Source organism: Perca fluviatilis, chromosome 20 (genome assembly GCF_010015445.1).
Source record: "Perca fluviatilis chromosome 20, GENO_Pfluv_1.0, whole genome shotgun sequence".
NCBI lineage: Eukaryota > Metazoa > Chordata > Actinopteri > Perciformes > Percidae > Perca > Perca fluviatilis.
In genome coordinates, this window is record NC_053131.1 from 10,144,327 (window position 1) to 10,163,901 (window position 19,575).

The 19,575-nt window shown below is 42.0% G+C and overlaps 1 protein-coding gene across 3 annotated transcripts; it reads right to left on the bottom strand.

Annotated features, from left to right (window-relative positions):
* Positions 1-87: 87 nt before the first annotated feature.
* Positions 88-19,050, bottom strand: rbm25a (RNA binding motif protein 25a). Of its 3 annotated transcripts, none has more exons than XM_039785934.1 (18): positions 18,861-19,050; positions 18,432-18,538; positions 17,591-17,640; positions 17,228-17,395; positions 16,749-16,806; positions 15,719-15,879; positions 15,428-15,622; positions 15,237-15,320; positions 11,240-11,508; positions 9,991-10,102; positions 9,735-9,824; positions 9,514-9,587; positions 9,266-9,416; positions 7,976-8,438; positions 7,582-7,886; positions 7,289-7,387; positions 5,214-5,261; positions 88-540 (listed from the first exon to the last, which is right to left on the bottom strand). In XM_039785934.1, exons 2-18 carry the CDS (start codon positions 18,535-18,537, stop codon positions 448-450), a joined length of 2,526 nt encoding a protein of 841 aa, XP_039641868.1. In that variant the 5' UTR covers position 18,538; positions 18,861-19,050; the 3' UTR covers positions 88-447. The 3 variants fall into 3 exon arrangements, with proteins under 3 accessions (XP_039641868.1, XP_039641869.1, XP_039641867.1); XM_039785935.1 differs by having other exon boundaries at positions 15,237-15,317; positions 18,432-18,555; positions 18,861-19,049; XM_039785933.1 differs by having other exon boundaries at positions 18,432-18,555; positions 18,861-19,049.
* Between the last annotated feature and the right edge of the window lie 525 nt (positions 19,051-19,575).

Genomic DNA, 19,575 nt, shown 5'->3' on the forward strand with positions numbered 1-19,575 from the left:
GTCTTTTGATAATTTTGTGAGGTAGTTTTGTGATATTGTATTGAAGAGAAATAAAATAGTTAACACATTAAAGAAAGACAAACAATATTTTCTAAAAAAGCATATTTATTAGTTCACACAATGGAGCAGTGCCTCAACATGACAACAGTAAATCAAAGCAGAATGTGTCCAACATATTTGAGAACAGACGGGTAAATTTGCCTCAACAAAAGGAAAAAAAATACAACCAAAGTTTCATCATGCAGTATGTTTGTGCAAACCCTTTCTGTTCATAGCACAGACTTTCCTTTCCAAACACACACACACACACACACACACATTCAAGGCAGCAGCTCCTTGCTGATGGAATGGAGGGGTGTACGGGCACATGTTTACAGTCTGCTGGACCAGAAAACTGTTGGTAGCAGAACTGTGATCTAAGGAAGTCAGACAGAGAAACGTGGTTCTTTATTTTACCAGTCCGATCTTCTTTGCTTCTGTTTCATATATCAACAGCCTCCACATTTTTACTATGAAGACTTCGGCTTCTTCATCAAGAACCTAAACACAAACAGGGTTGGTTAGACAAACGTTCTATCAAACACCTCAGTGAATATGCAATGAACCGGACTTGTTACATTTAACCAACTGTTTAACAATGTATTCAGTCCTTCCAGAAAAATGCGTTTTTTTGTGATTGTTGCGGGCAAAAATCCTTGATTATGCGGCACGTTTTCTTAAAAAATGCAATGGAATATGCGGGATATTTATGCAATTTTATGCGATGAAATTGCGGGAACTGCGGTTTGATGAAAAAGAGAGAGAAAAAAAAAAAAGTGATTTGATGACAATTACTTCACTTCATAACGTTCCCATGGAAACAGGGGAAAATGGCTGCTCTTGTGTGAAGTAAACAACATTTTTCAACTTTCTGCCAAGATACAGTACAGGCCAAAAGTTTGGACACACCTTCTCATTCAATGTGTTCCTTTATTTTCATGACTATTTACATTGTAGATTCTCACTGAAGGCATCAAAACTATGAATTAACACATATGGAATTATGTACTTAACCAAAAAGTGTGAAATAACTGAAAACATGTCTTATATTTTAGATTCTTCAAAGTAGCCACCCTTTGCTTTTTTGATAACTCTGCAAACCCTTGGTGTTCTCTCAATGAGCTTCATGAGGTAGTCACCTGAAATGGTTTTACCTTCACAGGTGTGCTTTGTCAGGGTTAATTAGAGGGAGATTTTTTCCCTTATTAATAAAAAAGCAAAGGGTGGCTACTTTGAGCCTAAAATATAAAGATATGTTTTCGTTAGTTTATTTCACATTTCTTTTTGTTAAGTACATAACTCCATGTGTTCATTCATAGTTTTGATGCCTTTAGAGAGAATCTACAATGTAAATAGTCATGAAAATAAAAAGGAAACGCATTTGAATGAGAAGGTGTGTCCAAACTTTTGGCCTGTACTGTATATGTGACTTTTTTGCAACGAAAATGCGGGGATTATGAAATCATGCAAGCCCCGCATATTTTGCGTGGAAATCGGCAATTTTATGCGGCCAAAGTGCGGCGTATTTGAAAAAAGCACCCCCCCCCCCGCATAAATATACGGACTTTGGCCGATTATGCACTGAATTACGCGATCGTATAATCTCATTTTTCTGGAGAGACTGTGTAGCATCTTTAAGCGGCTTCATCTTAAATAAAAACTCAGACCAATAATCTGCAGTCATGCCACTGTGACACTGTTCTTTGGAACAGTTATACTGTTTTTTTTCTGTGCAGAACATGGGAGTTGCTGGTCTACCGCTGCCTCGATTGGTCGGTTTGTGTTATTGTGTGACTGTTTGTTTTTTATACATTGTTATTTTGACGATAACGAAACGGACAAAAACAGGGGACATCAGACTGGATCATCCAGTAAGGTGAAATCATTGACGTCATGAAAAACAAGAAATGAAAGAGAACCATGTTACATTGCAGTATCAAGGTCTGTGGGTCCTTTGTGTCCACAACTGTGTTTTGAAATCACAAAAGGTCCTTATGATCCATGACTTTGAAGACTTTGTAGAGCCTGTGTATTGTAAGGATTTCATTGGCTTAAGTTCATTCTGTTAACTATAGTACAGAAAAACAAAGTTCTCCAAACAAAAAACCCCACTTCAGATTCAAATAAGATTTCCAGTTTTCCTGTTATTTTTTACAGTTTTCATGACTTTGGTCTTGAAAAAAGCAAGGGTTGGTTTACATTTACCGAAGTCACACAATAACCCAAACCAACCGGTCGAGGCAGCGGTAGACCAGCAACTGAGAGCTAAAATTACAGTTCTTGTCAAAGGAGTCGGGTGGCTTTAAAGAGAGCATAGATGGATAGTCTTCAGTTTCCCGTCAGAAAGGGTGCTGTGACAGCAAGATAAAGCAGTCTTTTTTTCTTTTTTAAATATAGTGTACACTAACCGATCTATTTTTTTAGGTAGGCCTTTTTTTTTTATGTGACAAAAATGTTTTTCTGCAGCCCCCGTCGACAGCAATACATTGCTTAGCTTCTGTGTCAGTAATCCGGGGGGGGGGGGCCAACTGCCATCTGCTGGTGAACTCATTTATCGGTATATATTTTGGCTACTTGTGATGTGGTTTACTGTATTTTGCCAGTGTGTTTTAGTATAAACCAACCATATACTCCAAATAAGGAGAAGTATGAATTGAAATTTAAGCCAGGAACACACCGGCCGCAAAGCGCCCTGAAGCGTAGATTCGTGCCCGATCGCACACCTGGCTGTTCATACCAGACGTGTATTTCTCTGCGGCGGTCACAAAGTAACCCTTCTCCTCTCCACAGAATGAATGAAATCTCTCTCTCTCTCTCTTCGCCCGTCTCACTCTAGACACAGCCGAGAAGTCAAGATCGCCAAAATCACCATAGACTTGGGTGTTTTATTTTGAAAATTTGTTTTATTTTGTAAAGTATCCGGCTGCGCTGTGGCCTTCCTGTATTTGATCTACCTGGCTTAACACATTTGCTCGCCGCTCGCAGAAGAAACAGAGGAGACGGCAAAACGATCGCTGCAGTGCGCGGGCCAGTGCGGCTGCTGCGCTCCTGATCGCAGCCGGTGTGGCCGGACAGATTTGATAACATGGGCGCCGAGATGAAAATAGTTCTGCTTCACGGCGCTTTACGTGTCCTGTGTGTTTTTGGCGTAAGCCCAACAAGTGAGCACATCAGAGGCCTGCACTACGAAGCAGGATTTGGCGTTAACGAGCTAACTTAAAGTGATGGTTCGGAGTAATTTCACCCTAGGGTCCTTTGCACCATGACCTCGAGCCAAACACCCCCCCAGAAGCTTTTTTCACCTGGGTCTAACATTGGGAGAGTTAGCGTAGAGTAGCGTTAGCCGCTGAATAGCTTAGCGCAGAGGCTAATGGATCCGAAGTGTCTCTTAACATTACCCACTAATAATGCCGAAAAATGATACCAAAGGTCTACACTAGTATATATAGGTTATGCACTCCTAAACGATGGATTGTAAAGTTTGTAAGTACACCAGAAGTTTATGTAACACACTAACACTTGCTGTTCTGCTTTTGCTCTCTTGTATTATGATCTTTGGAGTGTTTTAGAGACATCTACAAATTACAACACCGAAAAGAGATGCAACAAAAATATTTTTTAATTTAACTTATTTTTTAAAGTAAGTACTGTAGTATAACTAGCAGGAGACAAGTAATAATTGAGGTAAGTTTGGAGACATTACCTTATTTAATCATTAAATTAATAAATATTTTTGTTGCATCTCTTTTCGGTGTTGTAATTTGTAGATGTCCCTAAGCACTCTTACTGCCCGATAGTAACAGCAGCAGCAACAGCAGCAGCAGAGAGCAGAAGCCAGCAGGCAAGTGTTATTTACATAAACTTCTGGTGTACTTACAAATTTTACAATCCATCGTTTTATGAGTGCATAACCTATTTGTACTATTGTAGACGTTTGGTATCATTTCGGGCATTATTAGTGGGGTAATGTTAAGAGACACTTCGGATCCATTAGCCTCTGCGCTAAGCTATTCAGCTGATAACACTACGCTACGCTAACGCTCCCAATGTTCGACCCAGGTGAAAAAAGCTTCTGGGGGGGTGTTTGGCTCGAGATCATGGTGCAAAGGACCCTAGGGTGAAATTACTCCGAACCATCACTTTAAGGTTCAACCCAGGATTTTCTGTACCACGACGGCGGATCAGTTGTTCCCGGATTCAATCGCCGTGGTAACTTATGCTGAACACCTAACCTGGTTAGTTAACCTAATCGGGAGCAGGTTAAGTTGGAGATCAACCGGTGTAAAAGCAGCGCCTACTGACCAATCAATACTCGATGGAGAACGGCGTCACCATTCTTAGAAGATCAGGCGGAGCTCGGTGCGCGCACAGAGAGAGAGAGAGAGAGAGAGAGAGAGAGAGAGAGAGAGAGAGAGAGAGAGAGAGAGAGAGAGAGAGAGAGAGAGAGAGAGAGAGAGAGAGAGACTCACAAAAGTTAACATTTAGAGACCGACAACCCCGTTAACATTCCCTGATGGGTATTTTTATGAAATATATATTTTAATGGGAGGGAATTACATATCGGCTATTTGTCAGCTGTGTTTTTGAATTAGAATTAGTTTTTATATTTTTTATTTGCTCTCACGATCGCTTACACTGCCAAGGTTGCAACTGAAATAATAGGCTAAAGCAACGGCAGTTTATGGAAAGGACAAGTGTAATTATGGTCAGATCTTGGTCCTGACTGATGAGGAAGTGATATTGGTAAGCGTTGTGATTTACGCATCTACAGCGTCGCCTATTTTTTTTGCCAGCTTTCCTTCCTGTTGTAGGAAGCAGCGACTGTATTGCATTTTCCCTGGAAAACCGTGTCTGTGTTCTTCTTATTTATGTAGAATTATATAAAATATGCGGCTCTGGTAGAGGTTTGCGATTGGTCAGCTGTGCTAACACCGCCTCTTTTATGTGAACGCGCGCGCCACTGGATTGAGTTGGGTTGACTGAACTAGTTGTGAACCACCGTCGTGACACAGCTTATGCGGGACCGCGGTTGTTAGGTTAGGTGAAGCCTGGTAACTGAAAGAAATCCAGGCCATGTTGATCTCGCTTCGTAGTACAGGCCTCAGGTTCAAATAACCAATACCACCCATTAAAGATCAATTCAAAACAGACTTTGGCTTTGTGATTCAACTTACCATAGCAACATCATCAAGAATACCCTGAGGGGTGCTGTGTGCCATCACCTGGAGAGAAAAGAAAAAACACTTCAAATGAGCAGCTGTGCAACACAACAAATTTCAAGACAGAAAATTTTATAAAAAGCTATGAATATAACAAATTAATATACTGAGAAGCTTTCATATTTTCCACAGGAACCAGTTTTTTAAAGATGCAGTAGGTAAGTCTTATAAAAGTAACTTTCTGTCATATTTGCTGAAACTGACCCTATGATCCAGTAGTACTACATGAATTATGTAATATAAAAAAAAAAAATCCAGCTCCTCTGGCACCACCTACAGCCTGTAGTGCCATTGGCAAAATTCCACCGCTCCCAGTTGATTTTCTCCAATCAGGGCCACAGGGGGTGTCTATCTGCCTGTCAATCACTGCTCAGGCACGCACACGCATATAGGGCCCTATTTTAACGATCTGAAACGCAAGTATGAAACGCAAAACGCAAGTAGCTTTGTGGGCGTATCTCGCTGTTGCTATTTTACCGGCGGGATAAATGAGTCTTGCGCCCGACGCAAATCTAAAATGGGTTGGTCTGAAGTAGCTAGGTGTGGTTTGCGTGCCGTGCAATAAACCAATCAGAGCGTCATCTCACATTCCCTTTAAGAGCAGGGCCTTGTTCCATGGCGGATTGCTATTATGACGGGCGGATTTGCCTGGCGCACGCCAGCGGGAGCTGCCGGCGCGAGATGCGGCAAAGTAATAAATGCCGTCGTCTTGGCGGGTGGCGATGTTGCTGCGGCCACTCGGGCGCATCTCCTCAAGTCTGGAGAGGATTGCTGCAGCAATGGAGCCGTGGCCTCCAAACGCACCACCTGCACCTGTTGTGCCCCTTCCTCCTCCCCCACTCCATCTCCGCGCCCACCCGCTCCATCAGGAGCGCATCGCGCATTACTCCCGGACAAGATCCCGCCGTAGTTCAACATCACGTCTCCTTAAGTCCTCTAATATTTCCTCATTTATGTCATCAACACATCCATGATTCATGGAAATGTGTAAAACACAACAAGCCACAAAGAATGCTGGGACTTTTTGAGGACTGTACTGTAAAGTGCCTCCTGACCTATCCAAACACCTGAAGCGCATTTTCAGTAATATTTTCCTTTGTAATTATGTATGGTTTTCAAAAATGGGAACTGCTGTAGATGAGAGAAGTGTATGCGCGTTGTGCACACGCTACATTATGGCCAAGTATGCGCCCCTAAAATAGCATCTGAATAACGCGCTACTGACTTTAGACCAGGTTTTTCCTGGTTAGTGGCGGAATTGTTTTCTGAAACTGCAGAATAGCACAAAGTAACGTTTGCGCCGGAACGCTCCTCTTTACGCTTTTTTCTTTTCGCTGAACCGCCCCCGGGAGCGCAAATACATTCCCTAATTTACCGACGTGCGTCTATGGAGGGAAAAGTCCGCTGTGCGTCGGGTGCAAAATAGGAATGATACATGCGTCGGTGTACAAAGGCAATTGCGCTGAGTGCAAGATAGGGCCCATAAGAGCGTTCTCCCCTCCCCCTTCCCCCGCGCACGAGCTGCAGAAAAGTTTCCCAAAACTCCGGTGGTGAAGTGGCTTTTCAGAGGTGGCGTGAGCTCCGGGATTTTAAAGATCTGAAGAACGATGCAGATGTAGCCACATTTCTTCTCGACAGGTAACAATTACCATGAATGATTTATCTTTCACTTGGTTATTAGTAGTCAAAAGTCCACAAAGCTACGTTGGTGAGGATGATAGTAACGTTTGCACAGTGGTCGGTCTGATATGATGCTGAAATGGCTAACAGTAGCCTGCTAGTTAGCATCGTTTTACTGTTGGTGAGTTATGTTGGTGAGTAAAGTTAACATTGTGTTAGTGTTTTATTTAAATGTTGTCCGACATGCAGTTCTGTCAAACTCCGTTGTGTGGGAGGGGCTTAGGAGACGGTTTGGGCTGCAGCAGAAAGGGGGGAGGGACTGAGAAGTTGTCGATGTTCAAATTTGTTGGCAAAGTCCTGGATCTTCACAATCTTACCTACTGCAGCTTTAAATTAAATAAATCACAAACCTTTGAACAGACAAAATCAACCAGCGTGGCCTCCTCCTCGCCGATGTATTCAATAATCTTCTTATTGATCCACGGTTTAATGCGGCGATCCATCAGAGTCTACAGTAAATAAAGGACAATTAGAACAACACGGGAACATTTTCTATTACTCAACATTTTATGAGGAAGTAAGCCGCTGAATTATTAAATCGATGAATGTAGATGAGGACCTAAACCCTACTGCAACGAGACAGAATAATAATTATTCAACTCTTTGACCTTTTGAACATTGTAATATGCCAGAGGCTCTTTACCGAGTCAACCATAGTCCAGTCCAGAGGGTAGGAGAAGAGCTCGGGCCTGGCTGTGGGGATCTTCTCAATAAGACTCTTTATGTGCTTGCGTTTCTCCTCGGTGTTGACGCTGCCTTTGGCCCCTGGAATTTCTGCCCCATCCAGGCCCAGGCTCTTGTCGTCGTCGCCGTAGTCCAGCGGAACCAGTTTCCTTTTGCGAGGCTGCTCATCGGCCTCCTCATCATCAAACTTGTTGAAAACACTTTCCACGGTCGCCAGCTTCTTTCGCTTTCCAACGTTGAGCTGGCTGGGACTGTTGGTGGCACCTGAAGAAGAGAGACCCCAGTTATTTCTGCACAGAGCAGCTAAAAAAGGAACCCGTCCCTCGGCCTCCTTACGTTGCTACTGTACTCACCCAGTTTGAGACTGAGACCAATCTTGGGCCGGTGTTCCTCCGGAGGTTGCACCTCAGGAGTGTTTTCGCCCGGAATGATGATGCCACAGGGAGATTCGTTGCCGGGTGTGTTTGGAGTCGCGTTCCCACTGGCAGAGGAAACTGAGGGAGCAGTGGTGATTGGTCGCATGATGGGTTTGAGCTGCGGCTTGGCCTCTTGCGAGTCCTCACCATCGCGGTAGTCGTCCTCCTCGCCTTCCTCTTCATCATCATCCGAACGCTGCTGGGGGGCTCGAGGTACCGGCTCTGCGGGCCTTCCCGTCCCTCTCTTTTCGCGATCCCGATCCCGTTCCCGATCCCGTTCCCGATCTCGTTCTCGATCTCGTTCCCGATCTCGTTCCTTGCGAGCCTTCTCCTGGTTCACGTCCTCCTCGGGTTCAAGTTTCAGAGGAGGCTGTCGTCTGCGCTCTGCCTCCTCCTCCATCTACACAAATATACATGACACATGAACAATGACCTCACATTCTGGTGCCCTTTTCATTTATGTGTTAAGATATCAATATCTGGTGACTGGTGGCATTTTAATAACCGATGCACTATCATCATTACAGATTGGACACCAAAAAGGAGACAGAAAAGAGGAAACTTCTCAAGAGAAAAACTGAAGTTTACTATATGTGCCTACATTTCTTCAACAAAAATACTTATCACATCACACAGATTAAGACTGCCACAGTTCTAGACACACAAACAGAGTGGAGCTTTTCCATAGCAACGCAAATGTGTCGCAATTTACCAAATAGTCGAATGTTCAGCGGTGGAAACAGACTTATTTAGATCTGTAGAGGCTGTGGCCGGGTTAGCTCAGTTGGCAGAGCAGGCGCACATAAATAGAGGTTTACTCCTCGACGCAGCGGCCGCGGGTTTGCTGCATGTCATTCCCCTTCTCTCTCCCCTTTCATGTCTTCAGCTGTCCTGTGGAATTAAAGGCCTAAAATGCCCAAAAAATAATCTTTAAAAAAAATGACTTGTAGAGGCTACTTTGTGTTTGTTTCAGCTTTAGTCAAATTCAGCTTTGGATGAATTTCTTTGTAAATACAAGGTCAAAACGCTCCATGTAATGAGCTCTCCTTTCATCCAGCTTCATTCATATGTTTGGCAGTGCAATCTGCATTCTCCAGGTTTCTTCCGATTTTCCCCTAACCTGATTACGGAAATCGTTTCTGGTTTACATGACAGTTAAGACATCAGCTTAAAAAGCTGAGTGTAACACGCTTACTATAATATATGTACATGGAATGATTGACTCACTCTCTGCAGCTCAGCATCAGGGTCAGGGTGGCCTTCAGCCAGAAGCCTCTGCCTGATCTCCTCCAGCTCCTCCTTCTCCCTCTTCCGGTCTCGCTCGTCCAATTCTGTCTCCTTTTCTCGGTCACGAAGTCGCTTCTGCAAAGCGCTGCCCCTGAGGATGAGAATGAGGGGTCAAGTAATGAAAAATTAAAAACACAGGCAAAAAAGGTGTGCACCTCACACTTTCAACTGTACATTAAGATAATCACCTGTAGTATTTTGGATCGTCTCGGTCGTCGTCATAATCTTCAAGAAATTCCTTCAGCCTTTTGGCTTCTTTCATCTGAATTTAAACACAGTAACAATTAGTGTATCAGCATAAATCCAGTAACTCATCCTCACATATCTGAACATTATAAATCATCTAAAAACCAATGGGCGTAATTATCGTCTAGCAATTCGAGATGGTGTGGTATCCGTTCACGTATACCATTTCACGACGCCTCTCGTCCTCCCTCTCTGTTTCTTTGCTGTAGTCACGAGCCTTCTTCCTCTCCCGGATCTCCCAGTTTTTCAGGCGCTTTGAAGAAGAAAAATAATTCAACCATCACTAAGTCAGACGGTCATTAAATTCATTTCTTTATGTGCACTTATTTAAACTTATGTTTAATCAATCAAAATGACAGAACAATGATAGCATATGATATATGATATGATATGTATATATAGATATATGATATAGGTACTTCTTGGTAAGCCGCCTCCTTGTCTCTAAGCCTTCTCTCGAGTCTCCTACGTTCGTACACATCCTCCTCATCTTCTTCACGGTCTCGTTTTTTTTCTTCTCTGGTCCTCTCTCTGTAGAAGACAATTAAATTAGTTTGACACCAGTAACACAATATCTTAAAGTTGAAATGAGGAAAACACTTTTTAATAAATGTAACAACAAAGTCATTAAGATAGATGTTTATTTGGCCTTAGCCAGCAACAACTGCCAAAAGCAGAGCTGCACTTTACTACGGTGGCTTCATTATTTCATATTTGCATGAGCCAGCACACTTGATTACCTATACACTGAATACCAATACACTGAATACCATGTATTTGCTGCACCCAATGCACTCATTCAGAAGCTGTTCTGGAGCTTTCAATCAAAAAACTAGCATGAGCAAGTAGCAAGTTGCAGTTTACGTCCATGTCCCAATCAACAGTTATGTTCCCGAGTTATTGCGTCGATAACGGCGAGAAAAGCGTTTCTGCCGAAGTCACAGTGAAGTTGACCTTTGGGGTATAAAATCTCATCACTTCATTATTTTTTCCTATTAAGACATTTGTAGGTTATTTAGTCATAACTAGCATACGACTTCTTGAGTTATGGCCAGAAATGTGTTACGTGAGGCCACCAAATTTAAATCCTCATCCTTGAGTCCAATTGGACGTTTTAAACCTATTTGAATAAATTCCCAACAGGTATTCCTAAAATATAGCACTCATGAGAATGGGACAGACAACCCAAAAACATAACACTTTCAGCCACGACTATCGCTCGTGCGGAGGCATAAAGAGGCGATTATCGTCAGCATGTTTTGTTAAGACAAAAAAATGGTAAAAATGCAAAGCTACAACAGTCACTGATTTACTAGCCTTGTTCCAGACTTACTGTTGTCTCCATCAGCGAGTCCGATGAATAATAATAATAATAATAATAATAATATTAAATAATGAAGCAATTGACAAATTTACTACACTTAAGTACCCATGATGGTAAGATGGAGGCTCGCCTTGGACCAATCAGTAGAAACATGCATCATCATTTTATCACAATTATTATACTTGTGCTGCTGTTATGACATTTTATTTATTTGACCTGTAATTATAGCCCCTCTATTAGTGGTTTTATACACTAGAAGATACTGTCACAATGAGCCATGTGCTTTGACTTGCATTACAAGGACAACTGAGCATCCGGTCTGACATCACAGGCCTCCCACTGACCTCGATCTGCTGCGATCTTCACTGACGTCTCGACTCCTTTCCCTCTCCCGCTCCCTCTCTCGCTCCTTCGTCCTCTCCCGTTCACGATCTCTCTCCCGTTCGCGATCTCTGTCTCTTTCCCGCTCCTTGTCCCTCTCCCTCTCCCTTTCCTTCTCTTTCTCACGGTCACGGCGCTCCCTCTCCCGCTCCCGCTCTTTGTCCCTCTCTCTCCTTTCCCTCTCGATCTCCAGTCGCTCCTTCTCTTTCTTTCCTTTTTCCTCCTCAAGTTTCTGCAGGAGCCCAACAGGAAGAAAAGGGAAAACATGTGTTACTAGACTTTCAATAGCGAAAAGACCATACTAAAAACACACATTATCAGCACGATACTTGAAATGATTTTGACTCCCTTGGCCAGACATGCTCACATACTGCCATGACTCATTGCCTTGGAGAGACAGGCTGCTGCAAGTGAGGAAGTCCTCTTAGCCCTGGTGTTTCCTCCAGGAAGAGTGGTCCGCTGTTTGAGCAAGTTTAATGCAGATGCTGCTCAATTTAGAACACGCTTATTTAAAACCATAAATTAAAAAGGGTAAATCTTGTAAATCTCGTGTGGAAAAACACCTAAAAACTTCAGGTAATCTGTGCTTAAGGAAGGAGTTACGGCCAGAGAGGAAGTTCAAACCATCTAAGAGTAAAACCTTTGTGTTTTATCAACACATTTACATTATTGTATTTTTGTTACATAAGTGTTGTGCATAGATCATTTCCTGACCTGGCTCCAGTATCCGGCCTTCCCATTTATCACATACGCTAATATTGAATTCTTTTTTTCACATATATGTAACAGGTCAACTCAACCTCTGCATCTACTATGCGCTCTATGGAGATGTGAGATTATGCTCTGATGTAATAAGAGGCCATTCCATAAAAACACAGCTGTAGGTGAATACATACTGGTGAAACCTATATGTGCTCACTTTCCAAATCAAAGTGCATTCAGGCAAATGCTGAAAAGTAATAGATTTGGCCTTACACAAGGGATATGCATAATGTTTGACATGAAGTTAAATTATACCACAACATCATGTCAATAAGGTGCTAGTGGTCCACGTTAACGTAATGCTTTATGCACTTTACAATTCCTTGGGTTTATTTCAAAGTGGGGCTACTCATGCAACACTTAGGATAAAAGCATTACCAAGTGCCAAGTCAGCTTTGAACAGTCAGGTCAACACGTTCTAGCTATACACTTAAGATCCCTGCTATATAACGCCCTGGTTTAGTATTACCTATTGGTGCTGAGTGCATTAAAACAAGCCAAAGCTTTACATGGCAGACGGCCCAACTAAGTGAAATACATAATCAGCTCCCATGTGTTCTCTACATGGTCATCTGAGATGCAGGGGAGCAGTGCCAGACTGCAATGCAAGTGCTGCCCTGCAACAGTGGGGGAGCTCCGTACGCAGCCGTGTGACAGACCCCGGGACTGGGAGTACATTGTGTCGCAGAAGTTGCTTTTATATTTACAATGTAATCTTCTGTGGTAAATAGTACACCATTGCAACACAAGGTATTTTACAGAATGAAATCAAATTCTTGAAGGTCGTGAAATGGGAGGAATGATACGACTAATTATGTCGATATGTTTTTATTTGCAGAGATTCAAAAGAGAAAGGTGACCAGACATGCTTTTAGATGCCAGAGATTCTGTACAGCACCAGATACCTCTTGCAAAATCAATTCCCTCTGGACAAACAGTGGACATTTGTGGTTTGAACATTTCCAATAGTGATTATTATTATTATTATTATTATTATTATTATTATTAAGCCAGCTTATCTGGAATCTACTCTAAAGTATTGACCATTTGTCTGCTCTCTAACTAGATGACATCAAAATCATGGCATTTTCTACAGACCGTTTTGGAGCTATTGGTGTGCAACTCACAGGTGATGAACTACGGTTTCAGCCCATCTCTGCCCCTACACATCCTACAGGCTACGTGTGGGAGGAAAAGCAGGTCATGTGTAAAGTCAACATAATCAGGAAAAATGTCCAAACGATACCTGTGAAGCAGTTTATCTAATTACAGTTCAGCCACATAAACAACATCAATAACTTAAATTCCTGTCGGAAACAAGTCAGATACTGTATTCCATTTTGTCACAAGGAAATTAGTAAAACAGTCTTACCTGTAGGTTGTCTTCTAGTGTTTTTGGCCTCTCCAACCCAATAAATAATATAATAAACCTCAACCGAGTCAGACCCACAGTTCAAACAGTCTTCTTACCGATTTAACAAAATGTCCAACAGCTGTTAGTGTTAAGTGCTGTCGGAAATGTGGGTCTGACAGCTGTTAATTGATAAACAAAAATAAAAAGAGGAGGAAAGGTTGAAAGAGGTCTGAACTACCAGTTCTTCGTGAGCTATACGTTGTCCATTGTAATTTAGCTAAACTTCATTCAAATTAGCATTTGTAAACCATAGTTAGCATGTTTTCGAGTCCGGAGGGAGGGCTTGAAAACACCTGGGCTATTCACAGTACCTCACAAGATGTCAGTTAACTATCTGGCTCTCATTGTATTGTCCTGTTCTCTACCTTATTTCCATCCTACAACTTACCTCTTGTTCTAAAATTCCATTCATGGAAAAATGCTGATTTTGCAGTTGGTTTGAAGCATACTGCTTGAGAACAACTAAATTGACATTTTAAACACGGTCACTGAGGTGGGCTATATTAGGTTGCATGCAAATTGACACAAGTTGTCACCCTCCTATCTCATGTTTCCTACTGCATGCCTCACATATCACAAAATTTATGTTTATCCTAATATGACCCACCACTGCAGCAGTGTTGGAAGTTGGATTAAAGTTGAGTTCTATGAGGTATTTTGTCCCTGCAGCTTTGTCCTCCTCATTCAAACACTAATAGTGTTAATGTGATTCACAAATCCACTTATATATTTAATCCATTTCCTTTTTCTCTCATTGTTTAACTAAAGGGATAGGAGTGGAGTCACTTAGGTACAGAAGAGAAGAAAGAAAGTGTCTGAAAACTAAATTAGAGAAGAAAAAAAATACAAGCACTTACCTTGCATGTCTTCAGACCACAGAGTGCTGTGGAGGGGCGCTCCCTGCTTTAGTAATACTACAGGCTGCAGTTCAAACTACTGCAGTGGTTAGGCTAATTTTGTCTGTGTGTTCTTCAGACACATTATTTACCATCTGAGGACCTGCAGAGGTTCACTGAGCTGCCCTGCCTTCTAAAATCTGATTGAGTACAAGTACAACATGCAATATTTGGACATCACTAGCAATGTGTACATTCCAGTTCCAGCACCAGTACTAGTGGCCCTTTGTCCCCCCCGAGTCCACGTGTAAATAGAAATAATGGAAGACAACTGAGAGCCAGTTGCCCCTCTGCACACCCTCCAGAAGGGAGCGCCCAACATGAGTCAAGAAGAAATGAAAGACCATACTTACATCCTATCCTCGCAACTTTTTCCAAAGCTGAGATTCATCTTGATCTAGTCACCAAATGAACTCTACCACATTGGTGGGGTTTAATCAATAGATTAGCTTTAGATGGAATTTAACATTGTGTCCATGCACTCTGTGTGATGACTTTAGCTTGTGCAGAGCTCAAACCTTTAGTCTCAAATCAGTATTAGGAGGAATAATAATAACAACTCTTGTCCAATTTGGAACACTGACAGATTCTATAAAGCCACCAATGAGTGGTTGATGTAGTATTCTAACACTTTAAATCTTTAATACTATTAAATATTTATCTACTTTTTATTCCTTTAATGTTTGAATTTCACTAACTAATCTATAAATCAACACACTCCCTCCTTGCTATAGTTGACAGTAACAGAGCAATCTTATGGAGGAATTACCTCCATACATTATTAAATTGCAGCTCCATATGCTGTTGAGGAATTTCTAATTACAAATGTGGAGGATTTCTTCTCCAAAGCCTATATTACAGAGTAATAACAGCAATTTGATACATTACCTTGTGTGTGTCCCGGAATTTACTGATCTCTCTGGAAATCAAGTCTCGCTTGTCATCCTCCATCTCCATGGCATTGATATCCTCCTTACACAAAGAAGACAGACAAGAAGAAAAAAAAAAAACACACTAAGTACTCAGCAGTTTCCATAACAGTTTCAAATCAGAGAACATCTAAATCATGCAAACAATACCTCCTCTTTCTTTTCTTTCCGCTTCTTGTTGCGAGGTTGACTGTCGGGGTCCTGCGAGGGAGCATTGAGCTCACTTGCATACTCTCGGATGAGGACATCTATAGCCCCCTTCACCACCTGGTCCCGACGCAGTGTTTCTTCATCGAGAACCTCCTCGTCATCGTCATCCCCATTCTTTGACCCACTACTGGCTCCCTATATGTTAAAGCCAGAAAACAAACTTGTAAACCCGTTTTAACAAAAGTAAAGTAACAGAAATGTTTTTTTTTGCTCAGCAGGTGAACAGCATACCCCATTGGCACTCCTCTTCTTGGCCTTCCACTCATCTAGCTGGGCCTTGGTTTTGGCATCTACCTTCACCAACAGCTTCTTATCACCTAAGAGCAACTCGTGCAGAAGTCTGAGGGCTCGCAGTGTGGATTCAGGCTCCTTATACTCACAGAACCCAAAGGCTTCCAGGAGAGCAGATAAAAAAAAGTTAGTTCCACAGATGTTAAAAATACTGAATTTGATTTTACATTCAATTTCAAATAGTTTCTTCCTGTTACTAAGTGCCAAAAAAGCTTTCAAAGCTGTAAAAAGTAAAGTGGGATCGCTACTTTAATGGAATTACAGTGACTCTAAAGGCTCTGACACACCAACCCGATTATCGGCCATCGGACAGTCTGGAGAGGTCTGACCGTCGTCAGTCGGACACGCCGTCTGCATCCATTTTGGCCGATTTGACTCGTTGAATCGGCCAGCGGGCAGTCGGACTCAATGACCAATCTGATTGGTGGAGTGCTAGCCTTTGACTAGCGAGTCAGTGCTTTTTCCAAAAGAAGAAGCCCGAGAGCTGACAACGCCAGTATCTTCTTATTACTAGCCATCGTATTTTCTTCCGTTCAGCGAGTAATGACAACAACGATCCTTCTTGACCACTATCAACGCTTTCTGATGAAAAACAATGACTGACGAGAACGTGCTCTGTGCTTTGTGTCTGTGTTGGGTGGTGATGGCGCAGTGGATATGACACATGCCTTTGGTGCGGGAGATCCGGGTTCGATTCCCACTGCGATACATCAACCAATGAGCTAAATTGCTCAGGGACAGGATTGTTGTTCCAGCTAAATGACAAGTAATGTGTTGTCAGATTAGTGCTGTTATGGAGACGTATTACGTCTCACGCAGGCGCAGATCATACGCTCAAGTCGGCCTCGCTTCTGTGTGTTCCGAAGCACTTTTTAGAGACAGGAGCAGTCTGATCAGTCCGACTGCCTTTTGGTGTGTCAGAGCCTTCACATCGTGAGAAAATGGTTTAAATGGGTTGTGCACATTTTACCTTGAAGTTTCCCAGAGGCACCTTGGACCCTTTTCCAGCTTAGAACAATACCACATTTCTACATTAAAAAAAGAACAGGAAAAGAAAGAATAATTTAATTTCACATTACAAAAGTTAATGTTTAATCAATGATCAAGTAATCATTGGTAAGAAAGTTGGCGCAACAGTATTTGTGTGTCCCGGAGACATGTGTCTGACATGTGAGATGAGTGATGAGCAGCCATGATCCAAACCTGTTAAGTAGGCAATGCATTCTTTCTTTCTTTCTTTCTGTAAAACTGGTTTGCTTTGATACAAGGTGCTGCATACCTTGATAATGTGTTGGAGCTTTGAGTTTTGTACAAACTCCAATAAGTGTCTGTCACTTGCAACACTTTCCCTAAGCAACTCACTGTTGCTGCCTATTATTTATAGCTTGACTTTCATCGGAGCATTTTCTGAACAACACCAGACGGAGGGGTTAACCCCTGTCAACTCACCGCTAGAAGCTGTCTGACCAACATATCAGATGCCTTTTCAGAGATGTTCCCCACAAATACAGTGGTGGTGGGGCCACCGCTGTCGTCCGTGTCCTTGGCTCTGATCATAGGCTCCTTCTTTGGAAGCATTGGCTTATGTGCTACAGCAACTGTGGTCGGGACAAGAACCTGCAACATCAAATTATATTTTAGATATTCAGGTGTCTTTATTGTTGCTCTGGATAAGAGTGACAACAAAAGAAACAAAGGAAAAAATACTGAGCTAAACCGATAATGTGCTAGTATCATGTTTTTAATAGCAGGTCATACAAAACAGTTGATGCTTCAATTGACATACAGTAAGAAGTCCAGTTTCTAACTTACTGTGGGTGTGGGGGTCACAACACCCATATGAACCGGAATCATGGGAGTACCTGAAAAGAGAAACAAAATACAATAATTAAACAACTACACACAACCACAGAAAAAGCTATATTGTTTTGTGTGTGACTATCCGAGGCAATAACCAACCAGGTTTACCAAACAAATGCTGGAAACTGTCTTGCTGTTTTTTTTATGCAATAAGTATGATTTGTGATATGATTTTCTGTTTATTTCTTAACAATTTCCCTTACCATTTTCAGGTACAGATCACTTACCTTTTGGGGTTTATTGGCCCATTTTGTTTTTCGTTTTGACTGCAGTATCTCGGATAATTTTCAGAGATATTCTGTGGTTAACGGGTGTTTCTGTCTGACATCAAATCAAAAATGTGAGCCCAGTAGCCAAAGCTTTGTTACAAAAACACTGTCACGCTGCTTCTGCTCTTTCACTCTCACAGAGCTGGTCGAAGTTATTGAAATGCAACAGAACAAACAGGCATTCACAGGAAACACTCTTGGCACCTCAAAATGTAATTGTGCCCTTGGCTCCTATGATTGTTTAGGCCTAGAGGTGTGAAACCTTATACAGGTGTTGTGTTTTACATAATGTGGTATAAAGTATGCCTTGGTTATAGTTTATTCGCATACCAAACATTCTCAGAAACTAGAAGAATTTGGGATTCAAATGCAGCCTTGTACATACACTTTAGCCCTGCAGTTCTACTGTTATAAGCTTTTCATTTGAGTAATGCTAATAGGCGACAAAAAGGTGCATATTATCAGGCTAAACTTTATAAAACACATCGCTGTTACTGCCGATGTGAGGTATTCAATAAGGTTACCTGGCGGGACAGCCTGTCCAAATCCCGCATACTGAGGAGGTGGGATCCTGGGAGGTAACTGCGGGATGCCAATCTGCTGGCGGTTGAGCGGAGGAGGGTATGACATCCTGAAACATACAGCAACCTATGAGGAAGAGAGGATGTGAAAGAGAACTCAACACCAAGGAAACACTGTTGACGTTCTTCACTGTTAATGTCAAGTTCATCATAGTATTACATTTTTAACATGGATAGCGCAACTGACTGGCTAACATTACAAACTAAGCAGGTTTTAGTCGCGAAGTGGGCTTCCTCCTCGTTTACGTTAACTGGCTAGCTAGCTAGCTAGCTAGCTAGCTAGCTAGCTAAATTAGCGCAAGCGAGCTAGCACGTAGTGTGTGGCCTTGCTAGTTCACGTTAGCTTCAGCGGTCATGTGCGAATTTACTCACCTGCAATCAAGTGTAAAATAAAAAACAGCGTCTAATAATACTATGTGTTATCCGAATAAAATCCCATTAAATACGGTTAACAGAAGAACGTAACGCTAAAGATTAGCGTTGTAATTACCACCGGCGCTACAAGAACCCCTATGATACAAATAACTGGGACCTTTTCTTTTCGAAATGAATCATGGGACAGCACAGCGTTGATGTTGGCTTTTTAGCCCTAAATTCAGTCTCTCAGGCAGCCCCTCACGCCTGAATCTCAGTCGCCTTTTTTTTCTTTTACCCTTAGCTTGCCTCCTAGGCAGACCTTCCACTACACGCTGGCTATTGTAGCCTTCTTCACCAGAGGCTTGGTCTATGTCCCGTGACTAGTAAGGTCATAAGAAGAGTCAGACATATGATAAGATATACTGAGGGACTTCGTCATCTTTTCTGTATCCTGAAAAGAAATGTATTAACCGAGTGAAATATAATATTGGAAAACGCTTGCAATAAAGTGTTAATTCATTCAAAGATGCAAGATGAATGATTATATTCCAATAATAAACCTTAAAAAAATCTTGCCAACATGAACTGAAAAAAATCTCAATCATATTGGTCATAAGGTAACGGGAATTTGTAACGGGAATTTGCCTTAGTGTACAAAGTGAACTTAAGAATACTTTAGAAAAATGATGAATGACATTCATCCAAGGTTTTCGGGGTGATTGGGAAACAA